This window comes from Diabrotica virgifera, chromosome 2 (genome assembly GCF_917563875.1).
Source record: "Diabrotica virgifera virgifera chromosome 2, PGI_DIABVI_V3a".
In the NCBI taxonomy this organism is placed as follows: domain Eukaryota; kingdom Metazoa; phylum Arthropoda; class Insecta; order Coleoptera; family Chrysomelidae; genus Diabrotica; species Diabrotica virgifera.
Genome location: NC_065444.1, coordinates 239,004,980 through 239,019,011, shown reverse-complemented (window position 1 = coordinate 239,019,011; position 14,032 = coordinate 239,004,980). Strand labels below are relative to the sequence as shown.

Below are 14,032 nucleotides of genomic sequence, written 5' to 3'. Positions count from 1 at the left end.
TAGAGTAACTAGGTCCATTTTTTGCTGGAACTTTACCACGCTGCAGACGGGGGTTGTGAATTGCATAGTGTAGAATTCCTTCCTCTTAGTCTTCACTGCAGCATCCATGTGCTTGCATATTGTAGAAGCCTTGGAGGTTCCAGGAAATGGGCCAATAAAGTTTTTCAATTAAAAATCTTTTAAAAATATTTAATTTACAAATATTTTTATTAGGTTGAAAAACTTAGTCTTTTACTTAGCAGATGCCGCTAGGCACCTACTACCATCTCGTCAGTTGCGGTGGGAGATGGATATGTCGAAGATTTTTACCTGGGCCAGAGAAAAGCAGCCTATGCAGTCTCTGATGAACCTCTAAAAAGAGGTGAAATCGTCGATAAGAGTGCTGGCTGCACTCTCTGATCTGAGTGAAAATTAAGACAGTTTTGGTTTCGCACCGCAACTGAATGAATAAAAATTGTATACATTTTTATTTTTATTAGTATTACTCCTATAGAGTAACTAGGTCCATTTTTTGCTGGAACTTTACCACGCTGCAGACGGGGGTTGTGAATTGCATAGTGTAGAATTCCTTCCCCTTACTCTTCACTGCAGCATCCATGTGCTTGCATATTGTAGAAGCCTTGGAGGTTGTCACCAGGAAATGGGCCAATAAAGTTTTTCAATTAAAAATCTTTTAAAAATATTTAATTTACAAATATTTTTATTAGGTTGAAAAACTTAGTCCTTTAATTCAAATACTTTGTAAACGTTAAGATGTTTTATTTTTTGCATAAAAACGGTGCCTCATATGAAAAATAGGCAAGAACGATTTTTTGTCATAAATTGAACGAGGAATTCAAAAATGATTTTTAATGTGACATACCATTTTAATGTGAGTGGCGTACTATTTTTTTCTTAAAAAAATTCAGACGATTACCTATACGCGCGCCAATGGTGAATATAAAATTATTCTGTCACCTGTAAAGGAAGTAATTGTGAACATTTGTTGTAGCTTTGCATCTAGTTAAAACCTTTTTAGTAATATTTTTTCTTATTGTTCTAGTTTGGTATTATTATATTGGAGAGTTCTTGATAATATATTAAGAAATGAAAAATACGCGCGAAGATGTTTTATTTTTTTGCATAAAAACGGTGCACCATATGAAAAAAAGACAATAAATGTTCTTTATCAAAAATTAAACGTGGAATAAAAAAATAATTTTTAATTTGAAATATCTCAGTGGCGTACTATTTTTTTTTCTTTAAAAAAGTTCAGATCATTACCCGTAGGCGCGCCAATGATGAATACAAAATTGTTATTTGTATGTCAAAAAATGCGCAATAACTACCTTTTAAAACCGACCAAATTTAATTATCATAGCTCAACGGGTCTTAGAGCAATAAAAAAATTGGCAATTTGAAATAAAAATTTCAACACCCCGTATCTCGGAAACGAAGCATTTGCGGACATACGTTTATAGAGCAAATTGTCATTATTTTTTTATGTAGAATTACCCCTGAAAGTATTTCATACTTATTTACTAACACCCTGTATAGGAAATAATAATCAGACTTTTAACATGCAACGTGTATTATAGCGAGCATTTCGTTGCCTAAAGTTAGTGGCGAGTTTATATGACGGCATTATTACATTTGCTGAGATTGGAGATGGTAACTGACGTTTGTCATAATATTGGAGGTTCAATATAATGTCAAAATACTATTTTCCAATTATAATCGGGGAAGACGAAATACGGATATATTATTGATCTAATACAATTCGATTAAAATATTAAACAATTTGAATCAAAATCAAATAGAGAAACTAAAGTAACATAATATAGCGTGTGGACAGTTTCATAGGGCAACTTATGTTTTAACCAACTTCACACCTTCACAACTTCACAAAAATCTTACATAATCTTCTATAGGACAACATTAGTTTGACATTTATCCCAGAAATAGACTAACCGCTCTGCGACACTACTCTGTGGATCCACAAAGTAGTGCTGCAGAGTGTTTCGTCTGTTTCTGGGGTCATCGTACAGATAGTTGTTTCTTATCTTTGTTTCACACTCTTAAAGGCAAAGAGAATCAGTATAGCCCGAAGCTGCTGTGGTAAATAAATATATGTTATTTATTTGGCAACAGCGCGTTCCTGCTAAACTTGATAGTAGCGGAAAAACTAACATGTGAGAAAAAATGTGTTGAATTTGTTTGCTGTCAAGTTTGTACCATTGGGTTCTGATGTCATTAAATATATGACGTGCACGCGTAATTGTTTTAGTTGGAACATACCTTATCATCTAAGCTCTCTAATATGAATGTTTCGGCTTGAGCAGAAAAATCGTCCTCCTGGATATATATCTCGTTCAGAGCTTGTGTGTTGTGTTCTTTACAATATTTAATGTACAAAGATTGAGCTACTGGAAAATTTCTTATAGTCATCTAAAACAGATTATAATATATAAACATATTATGATAATAATTATCAATATACAGGGTGTTGCATTAATAATTGTCCATATAGTAACTGGAGAAACATTAGCACAAAATACGAAGATTTAACCTAAAACACTTAAATAAAATGTGGTTCCTTACTGAGTTTTATCTAAAAATTTAAAAAGTAATTTTGCTCAGCATTTTAAAACTATTCGACGTATTCTTTTTATACTTGGCAGAAAGTATAGGTACTATATAAACTACTAAATTACGTTAAACAAACGTTTCTGGCTATTACCAGAGGCGTACGACGGGGAAAAGTGAATGGTTGACCCTTTCCAAATTCTACGCCACTGGCGGAATTGCTATTTTAGTTCAATTTTTGGATTGTCCAATACTTTCTAGGAAAATAATATACTCTTCATTCGTAACGATAAAGTCATTAGTTTTCGAGATCTTTGAAGTTAAAAATGAAACGACACGGTTATTTTGATTAATGTACTGTGTCGCTTCATTTTTAGTTTCAAATGTCTCGAAAACTAATCATTTTATCGTTACTAATGAAGAGTATATTATTTACATAAAAAGTATTGGAAAATTAAAAAATTACACTAAAATAGCAATTTCGTCACTTGCGTAGAATTTGGGAAGGGTCAACTAGCCACTATCCCCTGTCGTACGCCTCTGGTAGTAGCTAGACACGTTTATTTATCTTAATTTAATAGGGCGTACAGTGCCTACACTTTCTGCCAAGTATGACAAGGATACGCCAAATAGTTTTAAAGTACTGGGTACAAATAATTTTTTAATTTTATTCATATATGGATCATATCATAAATTAATCAAAATAACTGTGCCGTTTCATATTTAACTTCAAATATCTCGAAAACTAATAACTTTATCGTTACTAATGAAGAGTATATTATTTACGTAGAAAGTATTTGAGAATCTAAAAATGGCACTAAAATAGTAATTCATCCAGTGGCGTAGAATTTGAGAAGGGTCAACCATTCACTATCCCCTGTCGTACGCCTCTGGTAGTAGCTAGAAACGTTTGTTTATCATAATTTAGTAGGGTATATAGTAGTCGCACTTTCTGCCAAGTATGAAAAGGATACGTCGATCAGTTTTAAAATGCTGAGCAAAAATAATTTTTCAATTTTTAGATAAAACACCCTATAACTCAGTAAGGAACCACATTTTATTTAAGTGTTTTAGGTTAAATCTTCGTATTTTGTGCTAAGGTTTCTCTTCTCCAGTTACTATATGGACAATTATTAATGAAACACCCGGTATACACAAAAAATTCAGAAATTTCGGTCGAACTGTATCAAGTAAACCAGAGAAATTAGCTCAACTTTAATTAAAGAAATTAAAAAAAATGTTATCTTAAGTTTTATGATGAAAAGTGGTAGGTATAATACACAAAATAAAAATAAATAAACAGCTGAAAAGCTTCGGAGATGATTTGGGAAGGTTAAACGAGGATAAAAAAAAGTTTTTTTAATTTCCGGCGAAATTTGACATCCTGTCAAAAAATTTGTTGTATAACATTTATATTTTGTTATATCAGCATTGTCGAAAAAATTAAGTGGTCTCTTATTCGATGTTTTCGATTTTTATTTTTATTTCTCTAAAAGTTATTACATTTTGATAAAAACTTAGTGAAAATATACTTTAATATGTTGATTTTCGTGTTTAAGTGGGTATAAAAGTATTTTTACTACAAAAGCAAGATTACGTAGGTCAAAATTTTTGACATAAAAGCACTGTCAAAACATTTGAATGTGACTTTTCATCATGGCCACGTTAATGTCATTACTTGTCAGATATTTTTCTTTGTTTTTGTTTACTATAAAAATAATATCTATAATTCTTTATTCTAATTAATGATGTCAAACGGATTTCATCAATTGCCGAAATATATTAATCATATTCCAAAATATTTGTTAATGTTAACGAAAATAATGATATTCCATAACATCTACTCTAGAATTGAAATTTGTGTAGCACAGCTAAAATTTGACACCAACACAGAACTGCCCGATCTTGTATAAGCGTCCACATGGTATTTTAATAAGAAAAACGTAATCGCAATTACATTGAGAATTTTAGAATTATATTAATTAAATAACCAAAAACATTTATTATTATCAATAATATAAATTTTCTAAAACAATTATTTAAGTTCAATATTCCAAAAAATAATAATTTTAGTTAAATATTTTAGACATTCGTTTACTACTCATACATTCAAACGCACATGACAGTTGAGTGTTGCTGGTTGCGGTCAATTATGCTGTGAGCTGTGAAATAATCTATTTTAATGATTACACTATGATAATATTGTTGCTAATTAATATATTTCGGCAAGTAATGAAAACCAATTGACATCATTAATTAGAATAAATAATTATAGATATTATTTTTATAGTAAAGCAAAACAAAGAAAAATATATCTGACAAGTAATGACATAACCGTGGCCATGTTGAAAAGTCACATTCTAATGTTTTGACAGTGCTCATACGTCAAAAATTTTGACCTACGTAATCTTGCTTTTGTAATAAAAATACTATACTTAAAAAATTCTTTAGTTGATTAAACTTTCGATGAAAACTTACCTTAAAATCTCCCAGGGGCATTTTTTCTCTTAACTTTAAGATAACCATATAAACCAAATCGGTATCGCCGCTTTCTATAGCCTTTACCAACGCTGGGGTGTTCTCTCCCAATTCCAAGAGCAATTTCACCTGATCACTTGCCTTGGACTCGTAATCAAGAAGCTAAAAAATGTAGTTTGTAAGTTGTCGCGACTTTGCGCCATATTTTGCCGAGATTATTATTCTAAAATGGTCAAATTGTACATGGTATTCCCATTGTACAATTAATCCCAATTAATTAGTGCTAATAAAACATATAATGGACTCATTAAACATCTAAGATCTAACAACATCACGAGAAAAACCAAATGCAAAATATACAAAACCCTGATAAAACCGGTCCTTATATATGGATCAGAGACATGGACACTGACGAAAAGCGATGAGAACTTATTAGGTACGTTTGAACGAAAAATCCTTAGACACATATATAAGGGGGTGAAAGAAAATGACGTATGGCGCAGAAGATATATTTTTGAACTAGACGCAGCATACAACGAACCCGACGTCATAACATCCATAAAGATCAGACGTCTGCGCTGGATGGGCCATGTTGAACGAATGTTGGAGACCGAAATACCAAAACACATAATGAAGCAAACACCAGTAGGGAGAAGGTCAAAGGGAAGACCCAAACTTAGATACATGGAACAAGTGGAACATGATCTGAAAACACTTGAGATTACCCACTGGAAGAACAAAGCAAGGAACAGAACAGAATGGCGGAAATCCTAGAACAAACCAGGACCCAAAAAGGGTTGTCGAGCTACTGATAATGATGACAATTAACCCTCTAACTGGCAAGAGGTCTCTGAGAGCCCCTTCGGTTATTATTTCTTTGAGCCACAGGTAAAATTAATGTACCCGCAAACTGTTTTGAATCTTCTCTAGTTCTTCTAGAAACGTTTCAAACGCATTCTAAATTCATTACGCCGTATAATTACATTTCTGCCTCAGTTTTGTGCGACAGGTTGAGGTGAACGCAGAACAAATATCTCTCATTAAATTTTCTTTTTAGAAGTAAAATTTTGATACTGCAAATAATCTGAATTTAGTGAAAACATTTTTTATGTGTGGTTTACAGCTTCAAGTTTCACTATACAGGGTGTAACAAAAATACAGGTCATAAATTAAATCACATATTCTGGGATCAAAAATAGTTCGAATGAACCTAACTTACCTTAGTACAAATATGCACAGAAAAAAAGTTATAGCCCTTTGAAGTTACAAAATGAAAATCGATTTTTTCGAATATATCGAAAACTATTAGAGATTTTTTATTGAAAATGGATATGTGGCATTCTTGTGACAGGTGCATCTTAAAGAAAAATTATAGTGAAATTTGTGCTCTCCATAAAAATTTTATGGGAGTTTTGTTCCCTTAAACCTCCCCAAACTTTTCTGTACGTTCCAATTAAATTATTATTGTGATACCATTAGTTAAATTCAATATTTTTAAAACTTTTTTGGCTCCTAGTATTTTTTCGATAAGGCAGTTTTTATCTAGTTGCGGCTTCTTTTTTAATATGTTTACATAAAGATTTTATGGGGGTTTTGTTCTTTTAAACCCCCCAAATGTTTGTGTACGCTCCAATTAAACTATCACTGCGATACCATTAGTTAAACAAAATGTTTTTAAAACTTCTTTGCCTCTTTGTATTTTTTCGAGAAGGCACCTTTTATCGAGATATGGCTTCTTTTTTACTAGGGTTCAAAATATACCTAAAAATGTAAATCATACATAAATTTTCATATTATTACCAAGGCTCCATAATCGTACTTAACCATACACAAATATGTCGTGCATTTGAAAAATATTCAAAATATCTCGATAAAAACTGACTTTCCGAAAAAGTACTAAGAGCCAAAAAAGATTTAGAAATATTGTGTTTAAGTAATGTTACTACAATAATAATTTAATTGGAACGTACACAAAAGTTTGGGGGGGTTTAAAGGAACTAAACCCCCATAAAATTTTTATAGGGTGTCCAAATTTCACTATAATTTTTTCTTAAGATGCTACTGTCATAAGAATGCCATATGTCCATTTTCAATAAAAATTCCTTAATAGTTTTCGATATATTGAAAAAAAATCGATTTTCATTTTGTAACTTCAAAGGGTTATAACTTTTTTTATATGCACATTTGTACTAAGGTAAGTTAGGTTCAATCAAACTATTTTTGGTCCCAAAATATGTGATTAAATTTATGACCTGTATTTTCGTTTACACCCTGTATATTGGAATTATTACAAAAAAATATTCTGTGTGCTTTAGAACCAAAAATAGAAAGGGTTCCTGGGGGACTCCTTGCCGGTTTTTGTGAATTTTCGTCTCAATTTGTTGTGATTGCTGTGTATTGTTGTGCTATTGTTTTCCAACATTTCATCACTTATTTGTATATTTTGCTTCTGGAAATGGCAGGCAATATCAACTGGAGAAAGAAAAAGTTTGATTTGTCGGTAATGACCGAAGATGAAATCCAAGTACTTATGGATTCTGTTGAAACGGATTTGAAAAAAAAGCAAAACACCCCATTGATGACATTCGCTTCAACAGTATTGATCACTTTCCACTTCGGCTCAGCAAAGAGGGTGGTAAAAAATGTAAATTTTACAAAGTGTCGAAAACTCAATGTGTGTAGCAAATGTAGTCCTGTCGCCAGGGGGGTACAACGGCCTCCTTTATTCAGATGGACTTATAAAAGTTTTTTTATGTATTTTGACCCGTAGAACACGAATTTTTTGGGTAACAATTGATCAGGATGTCGATAAGATTGTTATAAACAAAGAACTTGAGGAATTACATAACAGCGATTTCTCGCAAATCAAAACATTTTTTTTGTATTTATTGGGTCATTCTAGGCAAAAAATGTTCTGACAAGTTTTTTCGGAGGATGCATAGTTTTCGAGATAAACGCGGTTGAACTTTCAAAAAATCGAAAAATTGCAATTTTTGAACCCGAATAACTTTTGAATAAAAAATAAAATAGCAATTCTACTTACCGCATTTTAAACTTCAAGTCAAATTATATCGGTTTTGATTATTTGCATTGCTATAAATTTGTTTATTTATTGTTAAACAAAGCTATAAACACATAGTGCTTGAGTGATGTTTTCAATGATCTCTCATTTAAAATCTAACGAGTAGGTAGAGTAGGTACAAGTGCAAGCGAGGCAATTTCTATGTAGCATGCATTAAAACGCATGTATTGGGAACGGGAAACACTATGTGTTTATAGCTTTGTTTAACAATAAAAAAATAAATTTTTAGCAATGCAAATAATCAAAACCGATATAATTTGACCCGATCTTTCAAATTCGGTAAGCAGAATTGTTATTTTATTTTTTTTTTTAATCAAAAGTTATTCGGGTTTAGAAATTGACATTTTTCGATTTTTTGAAAGTTAAACTGCGTTTATCTCGAAAACTATGCATCCTATGAAAAAACTTGTAAGAACATTGTTTTCTTAGAATGAGAATGACCCAAAAAATACAAAAAATGTTTTGTTTTGCGAGAAATCGCTGTTATGTAATTCCTCAAGTTATTTGTTTTTAACAATCTTATCGACATCCGGATCAACTGTTACCCAAAAAATTCGTGTTCTACGGGTCAAAATACATAAAAAAACTTGGGTAAGTCCATCTGAATAAAGGAGGCCGTTGTAACCCCCCTGGCGACAGGACTAATGTGATATTAATTTATGTTGTTCTAATTCCAAAGACTGTTTTTATAATTGTCACCAAAAAAATAGTTTACACCTATTCTGTAAGTTTATTTTAATAAAATCCATTTAAATCAATTCATCAGCTATTCAGCTGATGATTCACCAGCTAAATCAGCTATTTTTAACTTAAACCGGGGCAAGGGGCACCTGAGGACCCCTTTACCTGATTTTACCTGGAAGCCAAACAAAAATTGATAATTAAATTTTAATAGCATTTCTAGGTTTCTTAATACATTAGTAAACTTGAAAAAAATACCCAGCTACATAGAATAATTTTTAGAAACTTGCCAGTTATGAGGGTTAAGCCCTGTATTATAGGTGAGGTTCAAATAAATTAGGAGAGGTAATTATGGTATAGAAACAATATCGAAAGTTTATAAAAAGGATTACTAATATCACTGTTACATACACTCGCGATATTCAGGTAAGTAGATTTCGGTTGTCGAATAGCAGCTTTTCATTCCGGTATTCATACGCAGTTGTTTCTCGTACGAGCTTTAATCGTCTTTAGCGGATTAGCCGGTGTCTACAACGGATTAGCGATATTTCTTCTCTGTACAGTAAAACCGATTTATCTACAACCGCGAGGAGAAGAGACGATAGACGTTCGTTTACGCGGTGCAAGTGACCTTGAGGGTTGCAGTCAAATCTGTTATACTGTACTGTTCCTTTTTGACTAATCGTTCACTAAAAGAGAGACTGAAAAAGCACGTATATTCTATATGGGTACAAATAGGTAAGAATAGAGAGCTAAAAAAGTGATAACTAGTGATTATCACTAACAGAGGCGAACAACAGGAGTCATTAGAGAGAGGTTTTTCGTTTACACTGTCTAAGAAATGTCTGTATTTTTAAAAGAGTGGGGTAGGATGGGGAGTAGGAATTATTACTCAGGGTCAGCGTAAGTAATAATTTAAAATTGAGATTGGAAATTATCGAAATAATGATACAGTGAGAAATATAAGATTTTTCGTTCGTGAAAAATTGAACACCCATTTTAGACTATTGATTATATTCAAAATAAGCGAGCTAAAAGGAACTACGACGTTAACGAGATTTTATTGTCTCATATGATGTAACTCTAAATTTGAAAAAACCGCGGAGTGCTGCCATTTAAATAGGTGCGTTTTCGAGAAAGGACTGAATTAGTCCCTAGGCACAGGGTGAATTAGGGTGAGTTCTATGCAGTTTTGGTACAAACAAGTCTACAGGAAAACTGTTCCAGGTTAAATTTACTATCGAAGTATCACATTTTAAATTCAAAAATATTTGTTTTTACAAAAATATACTCAAAAGAAAAGCAAAAAAAACACGAAAGAAAGCCATTTTGTTTTTTGCCCCATAACTTTTTTCCACAGAGATATATTTATAGGCATTGCTTCAGCGAAAAATAACTTCCGTTCTTCCTCTTTAAAATGACGTTTGGTAGAAGTCTCTAGGATTTATAGTATCCGAAATTGGATGTTTCAAATTTCGACGCTCACAGTATTTTTGGGCCTTTTTTCCCATTATTTCGCAAACATTGTTCTGTAACTTTTCTACGCATTTCTAGTTATATGCAATGGTACATTTAGTAGGAGGAGAAGTCAATTACCTTTAAAATGGTTTATTTTATAAGGTTGTACGACTATTTTTAGGCAAGTTTTGCTTTTTTAAGGATTTATAAGTTTAATGATTTTTGATATTGCTTATGATTATTTTTTAAATTTTTCATTATGACTTTTTTTCTTGTACATTTATGTATATACGTTGTGAAATAAAAAAAGCATATTTTCTTTACAAAAAGGTGTATTGCAAAAAATTCTAGGACTATTTTTAAACAAGATATCCGTATGATATCCAAGGGTATCCGTAATTTGAGAAAAAATTTTAATTTTTTTTCAATAAGAAGAATATAACTGCACATTATAACATAATTTTTAATAGCAAATAACTTTTCTTAATAACACTTTTCGATATTGTGAAATATAAAGGTACATTTCGCGTCAAAAAAAACTGGTACAACTCTTATAACCGAAAATCGTGTTTTTCAAGTTGTGTAAGTTGATCTTGTCACAAGTGTCATTCCAATTTCTAGGGCAACGTTGCCAGTTCAACGAAAATATTATATCAAACTAGGTAAAAACGGGGCTGTGCGAGAGACTGCATTTTTTAATATACTAAAAACTAAAACAATTGTAATTTTCCGTCATCTCAATTAAGTATCCATACATTGATTCGTGTTTTATTATAATTTATGAAAATTTTTCAATTCACAAATAATGATAGATAATAAATCTTGACATGACTTTAAATTATTATGTTTAATGTCAAATCGAGAGGTGTGATTGGTTTCTCATAAATTGTAGGACAAAACTGCATTAAGTTGTGTAGAATAAATAAAACACACTGGAAAAATTAAAAATTCAATTTGAAATTAATACAAAATGAATAACTTTTACAGTGAACAAGTGTGTAATTTAAATATATGTATTACAATTCGAAATATACATTTTAAACGTTATTTTTTGTATTTAGATTTAGTGCAATTCCGTTATCTGTGATGGCAACAACGAAGTGATTCACGAACAATAATTGTCAGTCTGAACACAGGTTTACATTGGGAAAAAAAAGTGTACCAGTTTTATATGACGCGAAGTGTACTTTACTCTTGAGCGAAATTCATATTTTTTAACATACCTCGTACACTATTGATAAAATTTTATATCCGATGATTGCATCTTAGGTTTTGGACTATGCAGAGCATTTTATAAAGAATAACTTTTTTTCATAAAAATAATAAAACAGTTTTCCATATGATTCCAACTTAGTGGGACCTATTGCAGTAGTACAGTCGGAAAAATGAAAGAATACCCATGAACGATCACATCAATCACATATTTTGTATTTGCTGTTTTTTTTCCATAAATAACAAACTAGAAAGATAGATTATTAATTATCTGAATAATATGTGATTGATGTGATCGTTCATGGGTATTCTTTCCTTTTTCCGACTGTATTGTATATGTCACACTTTGAAAACACACATCTTGTTTACAAATAGTCCTAGAATTTTTATAATACACCGTTTTAAAGTAAAGAAAATAAAGTTTATTTTCTATTGCACAATGTATGTACCTAAATATACAATAAAAAAAGATATAATGAGAAATTTAAAAATAATCATAAAATATATCAAAAATCATTAAAAGTATAAAACCTTGAAAAACCATATCTTGCTTAAAAATAGTTATACAGCGTTCTACGATAGACCATTTTAAAGGTAATTGACTTCTCTTACTATTAAGTGTAACATTGCGTATGCCTCATAGGCGTAACCAGGGGGGGTTTTGGGGGTTATAACCCCCCCCATTGGGATGTACTTTGAGCTCCATACGCTTAACACCATACCCCTCAGAGACCTTCCAGTAGTTGTAACCCCCCCCTTTCCAGTAGTTGTAACCCCTCCCTTAGGATCATCCTGGTTGCGCCTATGGTATGACTAAAGCTGCGTAGAAAAAAGTTACAGAACAATGTTTGCGAAGTAACAAGGAAAATGTCTCAAAATCGCTCTGAGTGGTGAACTTTGAAAAATCATATTTTGGAAACTATAAATCATAGAGACTTCTACCATACGTCATTTTAAAGAGAAAGGATGGAAGTTTTTTTCTGTGAAGCAATGCCTATACCTGTATTCCTGTGGAAAAAAGTAATGGGGCAAAAAACAAAATTGCTACCTTTCGTGTTTTTTTCTTGTTTTTCTTTTGAATATATTTTTGTAAAAAAAAATATTTGTGACTTTAAAATGTGATGCTTCGATAGTAAATTTAACCTGGAACAATTTTCCTGTAGACGTGTTTGCACCAAAAGTGCATAGAACTCACCCTAATTCGCCCTGTGCCTAGGGACTAATTCACCCCTTTCTCAAAAACGCACCCGTTTAAATGGTAGCACTCCGCGGTTTTTTCATACTTAGAGGTCCATTGACTATATGAAACAATAAAACCCTGTTAACGTTATAGTTCCTTTCTAAAATACATAAGCAATAGCCTATTTTAAATCATTTTCGCTAATTAATTTGTTTCAATGGAGTAATTTTCGAAAAATAATTCTATTAAGGAGAGAATATGTTTTTTTTTTATTTAAAAATTAATTGGCGTAGTTTTATAATAAAACCTTACCTTATCTCAAAAAATGACTTTGTGACGTACTTGTACAAGAATGTAAATTTTCTTTACCTTTATAGCTAGTTTCTTTCGTCCGTACTCAGATGCTGTACTGGCAATTTCACTGTAGGAAATACCTGATGAATATCCTAATTTATCTGCAATCTCTCTGGCTACGGTTTCTTCCTCAAGGTGGGACTGACTAACCTTTAAACAATATAAAAAATATGATTCGTCTCTCCTTTATTGAGATGATTTATGACATAGGTAAATTCTTTATTCTTTTATCAAGTAAGTACTGAGCATTTTATTAAGAGGCAACAGTAGCGCGCGGAAAACGTGGTCCAAGATTGCGGCTGTAATTTTGAATATGATGGCGAGATATTTGGCACACATATTAGTACGTTCTTTAATGGTAAAATATTGCAAAACCTCTAAATTTTAAAGAACCGCTTGGATTGACATGAAATTTGGCATACACATAGCTAACAAGTCAAAGAAAAAAAGTGATATTGTGCCGATATGTGCTTTTGCCCCGGGGGTGGTTTTCACCCCCTCTTGGGGATGAAAAAGTAATTCGTCCAAAGTAAGTCCGGAAATTGATAAAATGACTAATTTTAAGTAACTTTTGTTCTATAGAGTTTTTTCACTTTTCAAATAAGTCAATACTTTTCGAGTTATTTTCCAGTGAATATGTTCATTTTTTCAACAAAATAACCACGCTTTTAGACGGTTTTTGCAAATAACTCAAATAGTAAGTATTTTGCCGAAAAAACATTCGTAGCAAAAATATAGCCTGTAAAAATTTAAAAAAAATGGTGTATATATCTCGTTTCTATACCTAGCTGGAGCAGTTATAGCTAATTAAAAATAGGTTCATATTCGTCAAATTCCAAATGGAATACTTAAACGTGAAATAACCAAAAATGAAGCACATTTCGGGGAAAACTCATTACAACTTATTTAAAGTGTTTAAAAAAAGCTTCATTTTTGTTTTATAAAAAAAAATTCTAGCATCAAAAGTAAACAAGTTACGCTCAAAATAAAGTTAGTCCCTTTTTTTTTTGGAAAAAAAATTG

The 14,032-nt window shown here is 31.6% G+C and overlaps 1 protein-coding gene across 1 annotated transcript in view; it reads right to left on the bottom strand.

The window, feature by feature from the left end:
- The window catches only part of LOC114328531 (vacuolar protein sorting-associated protein 16 homolog), a 77,675-nt gene that overhangs the window by 24,942 nt on the left and 38,701 nt on the right, over window positions 1-14,032 (bottom strand). Inside the window, exons 10-12 of the mRNA XM_050644394.1 lie at window positions 13,026-13,160; window positions 5,044-5,205; window positions 2,278-2,427 (exon numbers count right to left, since the gene is read on the bottom strand). Coding sequence (XP_050500351.1) covers window positions 2,278-2,427; window positions 5,044-5,205; window positions 13,026-13,160 — 447 coding nt within the window. The remainder of the gene's footprint in view (window positions 1-2,277; window positions 2,428-5,043; window positions 5,206-13,025; window positions 13,161-14,032) is intronic.